The 18,557-nt window shown below is 46.9% G+C and overlaps 1 protein-coding gene across 3 annotated transcripts; it reads right to left on the bottom strand.

Annotated features, from left to right (window-relative positions):
• On the bottom strand, positions 1–14,682 carry KLK13 (kallikrein related peptidase 13). 3 transcript variants are annotated; one of them, XM_032487875.1, is made up of 6 exons: positions 14,468–14,677; positions 8,328–8,414; positions 4,812–5,001; positions 4,232–4,500; positions 2,910–3,046; positions 1–1,250 (listed from the first exon to the last, which is right to left on the bottom strand). In XM_032487875.1, exons 1-6 carry the CDS (start codon positions 14,469–14,471, stop codon positions 1,062–1,064), a joined length of 876 nt encoding a protein of 291 aa, XP_032343766.1. In that variant the 5' UTR covers positions 14,472–14,677; the 3' UTR covers positions 1–1,061. The 3 variants fall into 3 exon arrangements, with proteins under 3 accessions (XP_032343766.1, XP_032343767.1, XP_032343768.1); XM_032487876.1 differs by lacking the exon at positions 14,468–14,677 and adding an exon at positions 8,992–9,144; XM_032487877.1 differs by lacking the exon at positions 1–1,250 and adding an exon at positions 1,257–2,459 and having other exon boundaries at positions 14,468–14,682.
• Positions 14,683–18,557: the final 3,875 nt, after the last annotated feature.

The following is an 18,557-nucleotide window of genomic DNA, read 5'->3' as shown; positions in this document are numbered from 1 at the left end:
TTTTTGGATGCTGCAAATTTGAGGAGTTGTTATTAATAGCCTAAGGTAGTATTTTATAGGGAACCACAGAAATATTAACAGTGGTAAGTGCTTAACATTTATCCTCATAACAATGCTATGGGGAAAATTATGAGCTCCATTTTACAGATGAAGAAACAGAGGTTGTGAGTTTTATGACTTATTCAAAGCAAGGATTCCTGTGGCTGAGTATTTAACCACAGCAGTTTGGGGTCATAGACAAATATGTAACAGCACGGGGCATTGAACAAGGATGCTTTGGATAAAAGTACAGAATACTTGGTGGACAAGAGGTTCTAGGCATGGAGGGACAGATACTCCGTGCCACTTGGGATGCAAACCCCATCACCCTGGAGTTTAGAGTGTGTTGATGTTTAGTGAGCAAGGAGATTCAGAGACAGGGAATATTGGCAGAATGTGGAATGTAGGTGGGAATGGGACAATTTGGGAGATCCAGAAATGTCCCCAGGAATTTCCTGGGTTCATTTGAAAGAATGAACCATTGTGAGGACCCAGTGTTGGCCATGACAAATCAGAGGTGCATACAGTGTTGTCGGGGTAGACGACTATACACACAAGAGAATATTTTCAGGAAGAAACGTCATGGGAGTCTAGAACCTTCTTGAGTACAAAACATAGAAGGATCTAGAATATTGGCAATGAATAAATATTTGAAGGGGTATAGGATGTCGTCGAGGACATTGCATTCACGGAACATAGACTCTTGTTGAGATGGGCTGATGGAGGTATTTAAGAGAGTTCCACAGGTAGAATATTCAGTCGGTGATCCAGGTTTATGTTGAAACAGTTGGGAGACCTGGAACATTGTCTGGGTTGGGACGTTCAGGGGACTGGGATGTTGCAGGGATGCAATGTCTGGGAGACGATGATGCTGAAAGTAACTAAATGCTTTTGAAACAGCTAATGTCCGCTGGAATTGGGCATTTTGAGAACGTGGATCACTGGTTCAAGTGGAGAACTTTGGGAGGGACAGAGCAGCGTTGGACAAACCAAGTAAGAAGGCAGGTAAGCCAACCCGACTTTCATTGTGGGCCCCTCGTCCATTTCTGCTCCTGGGTTTTCCGTTCTCGGATTGTTTTGTGGATCCATGGAACATACTGAGAGACTCGGGTGTAGACGCCAGGCCGGTTGGGCTGCCCGCATGGGAAGTCTCCCCAGGAGATGATGCCATGGAGTGTTCCATTACACATCAGGGGACCCCCGGAGTCACCCTGAGTTGGGGGAGAGAGGGAGGGGTTCGTGCTGGGGCTAAACAAAAGCAGAGATGGGGACATGTGGGGAGAGAGTGAAAGATGGAGACAGAGAGAGACACACCGATGGAGGCAGAGATAAAGAGAGACAGAGGAATGCAGAGATAAAGAGAGACAGAGGAATACAGAGAGTGGGTGAGAGGGAGCAACAGCGAGAAACAGAGATAAGGAGACAGAGAGACAGGAAAAGAGAGAAAGATGGTGGTAGATACTCAGAGAGACAGGCAGACGGACAGACAGACACTTCTGTGTCTCTCCCTGTTTTCCTGTTCCTCAGTGTCATTAAAGTGGTGACAACTTACCTCATCACCTGTTCTTGGTTCTCTGGCCCCAAATCCCACCTTGCACCTCCCTCTTCTAACCCTGAGCCTTGCTTCGGGCTTGCAATTCCTTGGTATCGGCTTGCTATTAAGTTAATCAGTCACATCTGGGTACGGTGTGCAACACCCCTGTGCTGGCACTTCTCTCTCTGGGCCCAGGGCAGACGTTCCTAACTGATAAGGCACGTATCATGACTTCATGGTCATTCTCTTTCCCACAGAACCAAAACTCAATCTAAGAAGCATCCTCTATTGGGGATGTGTTTGTTTGTTTGTTTGTTTCTTTGTTTTTGCCCACGTATCCATTTCCCTTTATTTCGATGACAGCCTCCCGATTTTTTCATTTGGGAAATGACCCCTCTCCCACTCTCAATCCACGCAACCTGTCCCTGCCCCTACCCGCCCCCACCATTAGTCATGGGACTCAGACTCGGTCCACCAGAGAATCCCACAGATCTGGCCAGAGTGGTGGCTCAGGGTACACTACAGCTGACCCTTGAACAGTGCAAGGGACAGGGGCGCTGACCCTCCGCAGAGCTGAAGATCCTCCTACAACTTACAGTCGGCCCTCAGGACACTCCAGTCCTCAGTCTCCGTGGCTCCTCGTCCGCAGATTCAGTCAACTGCAGACCCTGTAGTACTGCAGTACTTACTACTGAAAAAATATCCGAGCCTAAGTGGACCCGTGCAGTTCAAACTCGTGTTGTTCAAGGGTCAGCTGTAGTTAAGTCAGCTTAGTGAGAATGAAGCTCAAGATGCCTGTGTACACTGTTGGAAAAGGGATGTCCTCTCTTTCCAGGAGGGTCCTTCGAGGGCGGGATGTTAGCCCAGTGCTGCTGGGGCCATCTCACTATCATATGGGAAGAAGCTTAATTGAGAATGAAGCCAAAAAAGGAGGGAAGAGCTGAGAATTAAAGAGAGACAGACCCCAACATCATTTGTGTACCTCGATCCCTGTGCCTGAAACAAGACACCTCTGGGCTTTTCAGTTACAAAAGTCAGTGTTTTGCTTAAGTTGTTTTGAGTTGGGTTTCTGTTGCTTGCAACCAAAAGAATCCCAGCGTTTACACATCTCAACACAAGGATCTGGGCAGCCACTGTCAGTCAAAGCCCAGGTTTAAGATGAACTCTATTTGTCAGCCTTTTTATCTTGACCTTCTATGCTAGGAGATGTCTCACCTTGCAAAGACTGGTTCCCCTCAGGCTGGAAGCAAATCCTTTCCCCAAGCGTATGTCCCCACTTCCATTCTGTTTTCCCCTCCCAGCCCATGACGACATACTTACTACCCCTTGGCCTCACCTCACAGGAGTCCTTGCCACCCTCTTCTGTGCCAGCACAGAGCATGTTGGGTGTGATCTTCCCCGGGTAGGCTTGACGACACTCTTTATCTGATCGTAGCTGGATGTTGGCACACTGGAGGGTTTGGGGGTAAGTCACTGGGAAGGAGAGAAAGGATATCTGAGGGTATCTGTCCTGGACAGGCTGTGGGGTGGAGGTTGGGTGGGCAGAGAGTTGGTAGAAAATAAAGATGGGTAGAGAAAGATGGGAGAAGAGATGGGCTATGTATCTGGGTAAAGTGATGGAAGACAGAAATGTGGAAAGAAGTAGGGGGAGAGGTGGAAGAAGAGAAGAGAAGAAAAGTGGAGGGAAAGATGGAAGGAAGGTGGTGGGAAGAGACAGGAGGGCAGAGGTGGTGAAGAGAACTGTAGATGAGGAAAACACAAGGAGGAAGAAAGATGGAAAGAGAGGTGGGAGAGTGGGAAAGAGTGGTGGAGAGAAGGATGGGGCACGTTGGGAAGAAAGATATGGAAATGAGACTGGCTGCTAAGGAGATGCGAAGGGCTCTTGTTGCTATAGAGTTCAACTTTATGTTCATATGTACATAATTTATATACAAAAGATATATTTATATTCTATTGTATTTAATGAATATATAATCAATATATTAAATTATTTCTAAATTATAAATGATATATTTATGTTTAAATATGTATTTATGTATAATGTATGGATTATTTATATACAAGTATATTTAAATAAATACATAAACATATCATTTATAGATTAAGAAATAAATCTAATTTCTACAATTTATATATTTAAATACAGATGTATAATTATGCATATCCATTTAAATAAAACATGCATCTATACTATATAGTGTATATTTTATATATGTATAAATTTATATACATTTTATAAAGGAAACATACTTTTATATATGGTGTATAACATATATGTAATACATAACTTTATATTCATAAATTTATGTATATTTATATAAAGGATAATAACTATATAATATATGATACATAATATATCATAAATAACTATTTATACAGTTAAATTTCATATTTATATATTCTATAAGGATATATAAAACTATACATTATATATTATCTATAACATTTTACAATTTTATATATTTATACATTTATATGAAAAATAGATTTAACTGTATATATTATATACATTTTATATGTGATATCTGATTTATCACATATACAAGCATATATTTTAAATTTTTTATTTATAAAGAATCCTCCAACCTATCCTCCCATCTCTGCCCCAGTTTCCCCAGACAAACTGTGAGATCTCAGGCCACTTGTGTGGGTGCATACCCTGGGGGCTGGTGGTGGTACCCCAACCAGACACCAGGCAGCTGGTGCCAGGAGGGAGGCAGTCATCGTGGGAGAGGGGCAGGGTTTGGATGTGGCTGGTGAGCTGGACGGAGGACTGCAGTTCCAGAAGCATGATGTCATGGTCATGGTTCAGGTGGGTGGGGCTGATTTGGTAGTGAGGGTGGGGGATAGATCGAACTACCTCCCTCACCTGCTCTCCAGCCTCCACACACCCCAGGGCATGCTTGCCCAGGTATACTGTGTATCCCCTGTGGGTGCAGGAAGAGGGTGGTTAGAGGACCTCAGGAGCCCATCTCCATCCCCAGTCTAACCCTCCCCGATCCCACCTTCCAGCATCTCCAAACATGTCTCCTTCCACACTCTCAAGTCCAACCCCATCCAAATCCTCTACTTTGACTCCACTCCCACACCCAACCCCCACATCTCCACCTCCAAACTCATTCTCACCCTTGTGCCCATCCCAACTCAACTCCAACCTCATCCTCAAATTCAGCTCCACCCACCCACCACCCCAGTCCCAGTCTCATCCCTACCCGAAGCTCCCCCAGCCCCCACATACTCCTTTAGACAGTGTGCTGCAGTGAGGACCCATCTGGGGTGGACCAGGACTCCCCCACAGAGCAGCCGCCCTTGCACTAGCAGGGCTGCCTGCCAAGGCTGAGAGTGGGGGAGGCAGGTGTAGCCACCCTGGAGAAACCCATTGGTCCCGTTGGTGCCGTTGAGAATCTTGGGATACTCCCGAGGGATGCCTGGTGAAGAAGAGAGAATGTTAGAGAACTGGGGCTCCCAGGGAAAGGAGGCCTGGAGTTGTGGTCCCTGGGCTTGGAGACGCAGTCAGAATTTTGCTCTGGGTGACACATTTGTTTATTTGTCGGTCTCTTGGACTTGCCGTTTTCTATGTAGTGGAGATGAGTCAGGGCAAAGAGGTGATGTCTTTTTCTGTAGAAGTGCCAAACCCTCCACTGGAGGTTAAAAGAAGATATCATAGAATGGGGATGCTTCTGATAGGTAAGCCAAAGGCTGACTTTCTTCCCAACTAAATTTTCTCTCTTGTTCCAGCCTGGGGACAGATTTCAGGAGGTAGAAGTGAGCCTAACCTACATATCTACCCAGGCAGTATCCATCCATGCGTCCATGCATCCATCCATCATCCATCCATCCATCCATCCATCCAACCCTCCATCCTTTTAACACATATTTTATTAGGTGGCTCCAAGGCTTTAAATACCATTCATAGGCTAACTACTTCCAAATTCAAAGTTTGAAGGACTTTGCATCATCTGACCCTTGCTAGCTTCTTTAACCCCTTCCCTCACCTCTCCACTCACTCTGCTCCAGACTCATGGACCTGTTCTTCAAACATACCAGATCATTGTGCTTGCAGCCTCTTCTTTATGGACAGTTCTTTCTCTAGACCTGCACTGTTCAGTACAGTAGCCACCAGCCACAAGTGGCTACCTCAATTTAAATGAAATAAAAAATTCAGTTCTCCAATCACACCAGTCATATTTGAAATGTTCAATAGCCCCACATGGTCAGTAGCTACCACATAGCACAGTGCAGATATAGGACATCATACATGTGAAATAGTCTGCCGGATGGCACTCAGAATCTAAATGTTACATGTCTGGGTCCCTTTTGACTCTGAGAGCCGAGTTCAGATGTCACCTCCTTAGAGAGGCCATCCCAGGTCCCTGGCCACCTAGTCTAATACTGCCCCTCTTAGCCCCCCATCCCCATTATTCCCCAAGACATCCCCCTAGTTGAGTTTCATCATAGCTACAGTCACTATGCATTTCTCTTTATACTTGTTTGCATTTAGTCTCCTCACCTTGACTGTAAGGACCACTGACAACAGGCACCGTAACTGCTCTGTTCAGTGCTGCACCCCAGGACCTCGGACAGCACCCAGCACACAGGCGGTGCTCAACCAATGGATGGTGTTTGTGCTAGGCACTATGCCTGGCACTGGACCCACAGCAGTGGGCAACAGGACAGAGAAAGCCTCATCCTGAATGTGCCACTTTCTGGCTGGGTGATCCTGTACGAGTCTCCAGCCTGTTTTCTTAGCTGTAAAGAAGGAAGAGCAATAGCCTGTCTCTCACAGGGCAGTCGTAGGATCCCTAAGATCTTACATCGAAGACACGACAGGACCTGGCTCAAAGCGAGCACTCAGTGAGTGGGGACTGTTATTAATAGCACCCTCAGAAACTGAATCACCATCATTTCTCTTTCAATTCTGATTTTTGTCAGGAGAAAGTCTCACAGTGGTGGTAATATGCTTAAAAGCTTAATATGCTTGTGTGTGTGTGTGTGTGTGTGTGTGTGTGTGTGTGTGTGTGTGTGTGTGTGTGTGGCATTGTTGCTTTTCAATCTTATACGTCATTGCTAACAATTTTACCATAAAGCTAAGATAGGAGGTTATGCCATTCTGCTTAATAAAATATTGATAGCTTAAAAAATGCCTGTCTAGTTTCACCAAATTAACTTTTTAAAACCAGGAGAAAGCAAAAGTTGTCTTCCTCCAGCAACCTAAAAATTAAGTTGAATCATTTTGTGGGAGGTCAAAAAGGGTCAACTATTGGCAATCTCTGGTGGAAATGAAACATATTGTTTTGGGTTCATTGTGCAGGATTGATTTTTTTTTTCCTCTTAGCTTTTACTTATAGCAAAGGATGCTGTTTTCCATAAGGACAGTGATATAAACTTTCAATATGCCTTAAGTGAAAAAAAAGTTGCCTCTAAGAAGACCATTAGGTTTAAAATAATGATGATTTGCTGGCGTGCACAGTGTGACAGACAGGGCAGGCAAGATGGATTAGGGTCCTGACTCAGGCACCACCGGGTGCCTCAGAATCCTGGGTTTTTCAGCTGTGAGACTGGGGTAATTCGTGCAGCTACCTCATAAGTCCAGTGAGGGTTCCACAAAATGGTGGAGCTCCCAGCCTGAGGCTTGGTACCCAGGAGGGCTGAGGACACAGGCATGAATCCTGGGAATGCCAACAAAGGAGGTAAGCCACCCCACCTTCCGGCCCAGGGTGGTGATGGGTACCTGAGGCCCCTCCCCCTGCTCCAGGTACCAGCTCAAGGGTCAGGTCCTTTGGGGGACCCCTTCCAGGCCAGGAATTGCCATTACATCTCTTGGTTTCTTTTGGATTAGCTCCTTGAAGCTATCACCTCGCAACACTGTTCTAATTGTTATCTAATCATTTGGGTAATTATTTGAATGATGGCTGCATCCATCTCTACTAGGATCTGGGTACTGAGAGCAGGAACTGTGTCTCTGCTTGTAGAGCACCTAGCACAGTGCCTGGTGCTCTACAGTTGTTTGTTGAATGAATGCATGACGCATGAATGGAGGTTTCCAGAAAACTTGGCTGCAAATACAGGCAAAGGGCTTAAATGTGAGGAGTGGAATCTTTGGGGGCCAATTCTGGGCAGAATCATAAATCTGGGGTCACCCCAAGGATTAAAGAACACACTAGAAGGTTCTGGAAGTTCCTGAGAATGGAGACAGAATACTAATAAAGTCGTAATAACGACTAACTTTCCAGGCTCTTCCATCTCCTACGCACATGACGACGTGTGTTGCCTCATATCAATATTTACAGCCACCCTTTGTGCTAAGGACTTAATGTTCCCATTCTACAGTTGAAAGAAAGGAAGCTAAGCTACTTGCTCAAAGTGGCAGCGTCAGGATTTGAACCCGTGTATGTCTCGTCTAACTCTCAGGGAGGCCTTGGACGTGGGAGGGGTTTGGGGTGGACTTTTCAGGGCAGAGTAGGATAATCAGGGAAGGGGCTAGTGCGGAAGATCTAGAAGACTTTAAAAATAGGGCAGGCCCATCTGAACTGAGATGCCCCAGGGAGAGGTCGGTGGGGAGAGGGGGCAGACCCCAGCCGGGAAACCAGGTCACGCCGGGACAAGCAGGAAGCCCTCAGCGTGTCCTGGCAGGACCCGGCCCTAGTGGGCGGGGGCGGAGCTCGCGGCTTCCACGCCCCCTCCCCCTCCCCCTCCCATCCCTCCTACCATTGTCTGGAGTGGCCACCCCGCCTCCACCCCCACGCATTCTTACCTCCTGACAAGGCCGCGGTCAGGAAGGCAGTCACGGCGGCCAGGGGCCACATGGCGACTCTGAGGTGGAGGGCAGGGCGCTCAGAGCCTGAGAAGTTGAAGGACATGTTAAGGGCTGGCCGGAACCCCCGTCTCTGGACACCACCCACCTCTGCTCCCGCAGTTCTCAGTATTGAATCTCCTCTCGTTTACTCTGAAAACTCTGATGCTAGAATCTTCACCCTCACCCCCAGTTCCATCTTTGGGGGGAGCAGTAATGAGGCGGAAGGGGCGGCGTGCACTCCTCCCCCTGTAGCCCTCCCCGCTCTCCCAAGCACCTCCCCCCCACGCCCCGCCCCGTCCCGCACCGGCTTGCAGCCCCTCGTCCCAGGTGGCCAGGCCCTCCACGCCTGCCCTCCAGCACGCTGGGTCCTTATGCACTGTCCTGCCTCTCTTGACCCTCTCCGTCCCCTTCGTCCCCTTTCTCCCCTCTCTGGGTGGGTCCCAGGCGGCTGGTCTCACACTGAGCATCCGCGTGCTTCATTCACCTCTCAACACCTCTGCAGATTTCTATCTCTAGAACCAAGCCTCTGGCTTCTGTCTCCATCTCCCTGACTCAGCTCTTTCCCTCTTTCCCCTCCCCTCCTCCCCTCCAGTGCTCTCCCCCGGATCCAGGCAGACCCTACCTGGGTCAGGGGCCCTGGTGAAGAGCTTCTGCCAGCTGCCTCCAACTTCAGCCCCGACCCATGGCTTTTAACCCCTGAACTCCCTCCCCCAGCGCCTTCAGCATTTCCCTGTTGCTGGCCTTCCCCTCTCCACCCTCAATGGCTCAGCAGGCTGTCGCCAGGCACCCCCCAGCCTGGGCTTGGCCCTCCGCTTGGGGTGGAGCTTCCAGGACAAGCTAAGACCCAGATCTAGGTCCGCCCAAGCCCGAGTTGAACCCACTGTGAACTTTCAGGCAGCAAGACCCACCTGGAGGGAAGGGAAAGGCTCATTTCTCTCCCCAGGCCCACCTGAAATCCCTATGGACTTCCCTAACATCAACCCATTTTCCACCCCACTATCTCCCCTCCAACCCTATGCACGTTCTTAATATACGTCAGCCCTCCATTCTCAACTCACTACCTAATTTTAACCGAATCCCTTATCATCAGCCTATCCCTGAGACCCAATCCCATTGAAACGCTCTACAGCAAACCCAACGCGGCTGAATTCCAGTACTCAGCCTCATCTGTAGCCCCAACTCCATCTCCAGGCCTTTTTCTTCTTAAACACACAGGAATGCCCACATTTATTCTACCCTTCAGACACAAGAAAGAACTCTTCAGATGGGTGGGTAAAAAGTCAGCTTGGGCTTGGATGGGGCAGGGATTGGACCTGGGAAAACAATATTTCAGATAAATGGCCTTTTAGGAGCAGGGCTGGATGGGGTGAGGGAGTTCATGTGGAGAAGAAACTGGGGAGAAAGAAGCAAGAATCGGAAAACTCGGTTGTGGGGGGGGGCGCTGGGATGAGGGGGAAGAGGAAGGAGGAAGAGATGTTGTTTCAGGAAGGAGTAGGTGTCTCCTGGAACTGTGACTGGGTGGGGCCATGAGTTAATCCTAGGGGGTGGAGGGGGCAGGATTAGGGGTTATGGAGGACAGAGGTGGGGTCAGAATTCGGAAGGAAGCCAGGGATGGAGACCAGTTGGAGTTTAGATAGAGAGACACAGTGGTGTTATGATAAGGATAAAGGGTTGAGATGGATGGAATAAGGGTTCACATCAAAACTGGTGTGGTCCAGGGGGCAGGGCATAGCCCAGGGGTAGAGTGCATGCTGCACAAGGTCCTGGGTTCAATCCCCAGGACCTCCATTAAAACAAACAAACAAACAAATAAACCTAATTACTCCCCCAAACAAAACCAAAGAAACAAACAAAACTGGTGTGGTCCATACCAGGGGAGTTAAAGTTTGGACACAGGGGTCCAATCTAGTATTAAAAGATAATTTTTCAAAAAAAATGATCTAGCCATGACTCTTCCTGCATCTATAAAATGAGCAGATATCAAAGATGTTGTCTTCATTCATTAATAAATGATGGATCTAGGAAAGAACCACACATGTACAGGCAATAAGGAATGCTGAAATGAATTTACAAATAGATGCAAAACTGGCTTATTCTATATGGAAGGGAGGGAATTGCACTTCCCCCCGACAAAACTCATTTGCACAGTTATGGACAAGAATTATTTATATTTTTATATAGTTATAATTTACGGAGTTGTAAAGCAGCTCAAAGACAGTGAAAGAAACAGACCTCATAAAATCGGATAACCTGTCTAGTTTTTCACTGATGATACCTGTTGGATATATCTTAAAGTCTTTCATAGGTTTTCCCTCCCCTAGGAGGAGAAGTCCGTGGTCAGGTTTAGCAGGGAGTTAGGGGAGTTCTGATGACAGTGTTGGGGATGCAATTGAGTTTGGGGAAGAGAGTGAACACAGGGTGAGGATGTGGTGGGAGTTGGGTTTTGGCGATAGGATTGAGTTGTAGATGAGGGAGACCTGGGGATAAGGCTGTTGATGGAGCCCTGTTGGGTTGGGGCTGAAGATGGGGCCAAAGCTGAGGCTTTGGATGGGGAGGTGTTGAAATAAAGTGGAGTTGGTGTTGTGGGTTGACGCTGATGCTGAAGATGAGATGTGCTGTTGAGTGTCTGTGTTGGGGGTAGGGTTTTGGTGGGAGCAGGGTGGGTCAGAGCTGTCAGTGCCTCTCAAGGTGACAGAGAGGCTGCTGTCCTTCCCCACCTGGGAATTACCCCACCTTCCAGGGCTGGGCCCAGAGTGGGGACTGGGTTCACTCTTTCTGAGTAGAGTGGGGTTCAGGCTGAGTGACAGGAGGAAGGATGCCAGGTTAAGCGAGGTAACAGGCTTGTGTGGGAAGTCGGGGTACCTGTGCCCTCTTGTGGCTTGGGTCCAGAAAAAAAGCCTTTTTCACTTGGGAAGGGCTGGAATCTGGAGTCGAAGTGGCTGGCTTTGGCATTTGCTAAGGGGTGAGCACCAGGTCAACACTGATTTCAGGGCTTATGATTGGCTGACTGTTGTTGAAGGGAGGTCTGGACCCACCAACGATTGGATGCCTTCCACCCCCCTCACTTGACTGATAGGGCAGCTGGGGCCCACGGGGTCAGTGAGCTGCTGCAAGCCACGCAACAACCAGACCAAATCCAGGTATACCGTCTCATAGATCAGGGTCTTTCCTCCTCAAAGAGCAGGGCTGGAGAAAGAAGGAGTACGGACTAGAAGAAGAGACGGTGCTCCTAGTGGTTCAGAGCTGAGACTCTTGAGCGAAACTGCCTGCTTTCAAGTGACATGGCCACTCTGTGCCTCAGTGTCCCATTTGTAGATGGATGTTGTCAACAGCACATGCCTCACAGAGGAGAGTTAAGTGAGTTAATATTTGAAGGCACTTAGACGAGAGTCTGACACGAACCAAGGGCCACAAATGTGCTTGTTCAATAAATAAAGGCAGAGATGGAGGCAGCGCAAGGTTCCTGGGGGCCCCACCCTAGGTTGGCTTCAAAATGGAGTTCTTTTGTCAAGTAGGAACTGGAAGTTCTGGTTGGAAGTGCTGGCTGGGACGAGAAAGTTGGCCCCACACCCAGGCCTGGAGCAGAGGTCCCAATGTAAACGTGAAAGGAGGGGGAGACAGAGAAAGACACAAAGGGATAAATACACAAATAGAAAAACAGGGTGGATGGGAGAGGGCAGAGGAAGCGTAGGGAGAGACAAAGGCACAAAGGCCTTAGAGGTAGAAAGACAGAGAGACGCCTGGGGAAAAACCAGACTTGGGCTTTTGGAGAGAAGTTGAGACCTGTGAGTTTTTCTTTAGAGCTGGATCCACGTGATTAAGGATGTTGGCCCCAGTCATTATCTTTGTCATGCAGCAGCGAAAAACACCACTTTCCACCCATCAGAATAGCAAAAACTAGAAAGGTCAGTCTTGCCATCTACCTGCATCTGTGCCCACATCCTCTGCCTCCTCTCCCATGTCTACAGATGAACAGTCTTTGCCTCCGTCTAAGACGGACCCCTCCACCTGTGCCCGGTGTCCCATCCCCTCTCACCTCCCTGAGGACATAGTTCCCGCCATCAGTTCTCTGCTCCCTTGCCTGCATCATCAGTTTCTTTCCTCCCCAGTGAGCAGTCCCATTAACACACATACATGCTACAATTTCTCCCACATTCCATCAAAAGAATTAAAAAACAAAACAAAACAAAAACAAAAACAAAAAACCTTCTCTTAACCTTCATGCTCTCCTTCCACCCTGGTCCAGTTTTGGTGCCCCTGACTGCAATTCTCTGAAACCTTGGCCACACGTACTGTCTGCAGGTCCTCTCCTCCTGTTGTCTCGTGAGCCCACTCCATGCAAACTTCCTCCCCGGCTACTCCACCAACTATGGCCCAGTTAAGGGCACCCATGTTGCAGAACCCATCAGCTAGCTCTTTGGGGTTCATCTTACTTGAGTAATCAGCAGCGTTTAACAAGTGGATCACTCCCTTTTCCTTCCAAGTCTTCCCTCGGCTTCTGAGACGCTACCCCTTCTTCATCTGCCTCATAATTCACTGACTGCTTCTCATCCATGTCTGGTGCTGTTTTGTCCTCCGGTCTCCAACCTCTCCATGGTGGAGCACCCCAGGGCTCAGCACTTGGCCCTCTGGGTCCTCTGTGTCTACGCTCACTCCCTCAGTGATCTCGTTGGCTCTCGTGGCTTTAAATACCATCAACATGCTGACGACTCCCAAATTTTATGTCTCCATCCAGACCTCGCTCTGAACAGCCAGTTGCCTACTCAACAAATTCACGTTCAAAACTAGACTCCTGTCCTCCGCCCCAGCACATTCCAGATAGCCTCCTCTGACAGTCTTGGTCTTCTCAGTAAAGGGTCCCTTTATTCTTCCGTATTCCTTGGCCAAAACCCTAGTCTCCTTCTTGAGTCCCTTTTCTCACATCCATTTTGTTACCAAACCTTGCCAGCTCTACCTTCAAAATAGATCCCAAATCAGACCATTTCTCCACACCTGCCATCCCTGCCACCCTGGTCCCTCCCAGCCACCATCATCTCTCACCTGGGTTACCTCCAGTTTCTCACCTGGTCTTGTTTTTGTCCTTGTCTGCCTACACTCTATTTACAACACAACCACCAGAGCGATCTTTCAAAACGTAAGTCAGAGCAGGTCATTCCTCTTCTCAAAAGCCTGCAGTGCCTCCCACCTCACTCAGAATGAAAGTCAGGTTTTCTTATGGTGGCGGAGAGGGCTCCACGCCATCTGGCCCCAGTAGTCCTCTGACATCATCTACCCTCTCTTCTTTTCCAGCCCTGCTTATGCCAGGTGCGCTCGCACCTCACAACCTGAATACCTGTTGTTCCCACTCGTGGAGCCCGCTTCCAAATCAGGCCTCTGCCTGGTTTCTTCCATTCTTGTCATCCTCTCCCTGAAGACTTCCCTGACCACTGTAGCTGGGGATCCCTGAGACAGGTTCAGGGGATCACTAGAAGGACTCATAGAACTCAGAAAAGCTCCTGGGCTCACAGGTTTGGCTTATCACAGTAAAACAGGAAGGCACACTGGGCCTGAGGCCTAGAAAGACCAGGCGCCAGCTGCCAGCTGTCCTCTCCCGGTGGCTTTGCCTGGACCACCTCGCCTTGCCCAGCAACAGTGTGTGATGACACGCACAGAATGTTGTCCACCAGGGAAGCTCAGCTGAGTCCTGGAATCTGGGTTTTTTACTGGGGGGTCAGTCACACAGATACGTGGCTGTCCCCTGGCATGGCTGACCTCAGTCTCCAGCCCCTCCACGGGTCAAACATGCCCCCAGACCTCCACCACAAATGACCTTACTCAGATACCTATCTGCATAGCCCAAGGCCCCCAGGTAGACAAGGACACTGCCAATAGGCAGAATGTGCCAAGGGCTCAGAGGTTATCTCCGGAAGTCAGGCAAGGGCCAAACTTTTCTTTGTAATGTTCAGGGTTTGGACGACACAGGCTTGCTGTGTTAACCCCTCACTGCACAACCACCTGCTTAAAATGATCACCTTCTCTGACATTCTCTGTCTCCTTACTCCACTTCACTTTTCTCCAAGGCACTTACTCCCATCTGTGATTCTTTATGTTTTACTTACCCATTTGTTTCTTGTTTGACTCTCCTCTAGAAGTGAGTTCTCCGAGGGCAACAATATTATCTGCTTTGTTCCTAGAACAATACCTGGCAAATAATAGGATTCAATGAATATTTGCTGAATGAATGAACTACAGGTATTTTTGAGGGTGTAGGGAGATACAAATCCTTTTTTTTTTTTTAATTGGGGTATAGTTGATTTACAACATTGTGTTAGTTATCTGGTGTACAGCATAGTGATTCAGTTACACATATATATGTATATATATATATATATATATATATATATATATATATATATATATATATATTCTTTTTCATTACAAGTTATTGCAAGATATTGAATATAGTTCCCTGTGTTATTCAGTAGGATCTTGTTGTTTATTTTATTTTGAAAATTTGTGTGTGGGGTGCTAATTAGTTTATTTATTCATTCATTCATTTATTTCTCATGGAGGTACTGGGTATTGAACACAAGACCTTGTGATTGCTAAGCATCTGTTCTATCACTGAGCTATACCCTCCACCTCCAATCTATTTTATATATAGTAGTTTGTATCTGCTAATCCCAAACTCCTAATTTATCCCTTCCTCAGCTTGAATCCTTATCTGGATGAAATTTGCCAGTACCTGAGGAAATTGATTAAGATTACGCCTTTTGGTCCAATGGTCCTGCTCCTGTGAATATTCCAGAGACGCCTTCTGTCGGTATTTAAGGGGCATGCTCCCCAAACAGTCGTTGCACTGTTGCTTAGATAGTGGAAGGACCATAGATGTCCATCTCTGGGGACACATGGTAGAGGCATACCATGGAGTGGTGCTTTTCAGACTCTAACAAGCATGAGTCCCCTGGGGATCTTGTTAAAATGCAGATTCTGGTTCAGTTGGTCTGGGCTGAGGTCCAAGACTCTGACTTCCAATGAGCTCCAGATAATTCCCATACTGCTATTCCCTGGACCACAGTAGACTAAAGTATTCCTGTCCAATAGAACTTTCGCAATAATGGAAATCTAGTTCTCTGCGCTGTCCAATATGGCAGCCATGTCTGGTTACCAAGCATCAGAAAGATGGTGAGTGTGATCGAGGAATGGAATCTTAATGTGTATAAAATCTAGCTAATCTTAGCTTAAAAATTAAATGACCACACATGGCTAGTGGCTACTATATTGGACAGCACGGGTTGAGAGGACACTGTGGCAGTGAGGAGTAACATACCAGATGAGCAGATGACAACATAGATAGACTGTTAACACACCATTCTGGCCATCTTTGGTGAAATAAGATCACCTGTTTAATACGGCAACCTGACTCTTCACCCACACTCACCTTCCTTCGTACCCCATTTCACCAAATGCTTCGATCGACTGACGCTATTGTTTTGTATACCACTAAGAAAGGAAAAGGAGCTGTCGACTGAATTGGGATGCCGTGCTAAGACATAACGCTGTCGGTTAGTTGTAAGATGCCTTCTTCTTTCAGAGATGTTAAAAATGGGAGAGGAATGTGCATCTGAGAAGCAATACAATAGGGTGTTCAACCATTACAACTGGAAAGACGAGTTGGAAATCTGATTAAAGTGATCTTTAAACTGCTTTTACTTAGCTTTATAGAAGGATGCAGACAAAGAATTACAGTATGGGCTATATCTTCATCTCTCTGGGGGCCCAAAGCTACTCAAGTACACAGCTGCTTTCAACCCCTTTCCTTCTCAGAGCCCGTATGGCCACCCCATGTGAGAGCCAAGGTGTGGCTGTATCACCTCAAAGAAAGGTGCAGCTCCACTTCCCAGCAACCTTTTTTTCTTTTTTGACTGAAGTATAGTTGGTGTACAATATTATATGTTACAGGTGTATGACAGAGTGATTCACAATTGTTAAAGGTTATGTTCCATTTATAGTTATTGTAAAATATCGGCTATATTCCCCCCTCCCCCTCCAGCAATCTTTTGAGCTGCTGTAGCAGGCAGGTCCCAGACCTCTGGGTCTCAGGATTTTCTGACCCCGTGCTGTCTCCCTGTGCAAAGCAGGTGAACACTTGTGTGGCCACACAGCCTCCTACTGTATCTGAGTTCTGCGGCATCCAAGCACAGAACCATGAGAAGAGGGACAGTTGGGAAGGGATGTGCAGATGCTTCACCATGACAGAAGTAATGTGATAGATATAAACAGCCTCCAAGCAGAGATATCTGTAAAAAATTATTAGGAATGGATGGGTTTGGAGTATTTATTGACTTTTAAAAATACATTATTTAATTGTAAGTTTATGTAATTGAATTTTTAATAAATGGCTCTGTTTAGCAATGGCCTCTCTGAATTCCTGCAAATTTGCCAGCAGGCTCATTCATCCAGGGTGGTGTGAGCTGGCTCTGGCACACAGACAGGGCCTGCCACCCAGCCCAAGTGTAATGGCCTTTTTATTTATAGGGACTCTCTACTTTTAAATTATGTTTATTGTTTCTTGTCTGTCACCTCCTGCTAGAATGTAAGCACTGGGAGGAGAAGCGTTTGGATTTGCCTGGCGTGTTCACAGCTCTACTTCCAGCACCTGGAACAACGCCTGGCATGTAGCAGGTGCCCATAAATAGACGAGGGCCTGGCATGTAGGAGGCACCCAGTAAATAGCCATTCTTGAATGAAAGTAAGAAAGAGAATGAACGACCAGTACTACAGAAATACAAAAATAAATAAATAAATAAATAAATAAATAAATAAATAAATAAATAAGAGAATACTATGAACAACTATCTGGAGACAAACTGGACAACCTAGAAGAAATGGATAAGTTTCTGGAAACACACAATCCACGAAGACTGAATCAAAAAGAAATAGACCACTTGAACAGACCACTAGAAATCACTAGAAATGAAATAGAATCAGCAATAGAAAACCTCCCTACGAACAAAAGTCCAGGACCAACTACATATAAAAATAGATTTTAAGAAGTTTCTTTTGTATAGCACAGGGAACTATATTCAGTATCTTATAATAACCTTTAATGGAAAAAATATGAAAACAAATATACATATGGATATGCATGACTGGGACATTGTGCTGTACACCAGAGATAGACACATGGTAATTGACTGCACTTCAAAAAAAAAAAAAAAAAAAGTCCAGGACCAGATGGCTTTTCTGGGGAATTCTACCAAACACACAAAGAAGAACGCATACCGATCCTTCTCAAACTCTTCCAAAAGACTGAAAACTCATTCTTTGAAGCCACCATCACCCTGATACCAAAACCAGACAAAGACACTACCAGAAAAATAGATACACTGGTTGGGACTGGAGCAGAGTTAGGGGAGGGGGGTAACTGGATTTGTTCATCCATCTGTTAATTAATTGTTGCGTTTTAAAATACTTGATAAATGAAACTTAAAATAAACAAAGAAAGAGAATGAGATTCAGAACACAGTGATTTCATGCAAATTAGAAGCAACACAATGTGACAACACCCGTGTTCCAAGGATGCTTGGTATTTGAGGCCATTTGTGTTGGTGCCTGTGGGGAGGGAGGGGACCAGGGCCAAGGAGGACAGGTCTCTGTCAGGACTTGCACTCAAGGGTGTGATTAATTCAACTCTCCTCACTGAGATCTGATTAGGAAAATGAGGACCTCTCTATTTGAATAGAGTTTTCCAGGAAACAAGGTAGGTCTTTGCCCTCCCTGCCCTGGACTTTAGAGAGGAGGCTTGGGGAGGGGCAGTCCTGCTCAGGGCCACACTGCAAGGCTGGGGAGTTTCTTTCTACCATACCAGGTACAGTGGACGGTGAGGGGGCAGACCCCCAGGGGACACCGTGCACCTCTTTTTGGGACACAGCTCCTGACTGGGTCTGTTGGGGCAGCTCTGTGCCCATCGTGGATGAATTAAATGAATAGATGAATGGAACTTAGGGTTGTTAAAATTTTATTAGTAGTAATTATCCAGTTTTGAGAGACACTAAGAGTTTTGAAAATTGTCTCCCTTGGAATATGGTAACAGTTCAGTGCCTTTTGTCTTCATGCTCCTGCTCTGTGTGACTTAGGGACACCTTGAATAATGATGGGGGTGTTGTGGGGGTGGGGAGAGAACCCCTGAAGGAACTGCTCTGGGAG

This window comes from Camelus ferus, chromosome 9, assembly GCF_009834535.1.
Source record: "Camelus ferus isolate YT-003-E chromosome 9, BCGSAC_Cfer_1.0, whole genome shotgun sequence".
NCBI lineage: Eukaryota > Metazoa > Chordata > Mammalia > Artiodactyla > Camelidae > Camelus > Camelus ferus.
Note: the sequence above shows the minus strand (reverse complement) of the source record. Positions and strands in the feature narration are given on the sequence as shown.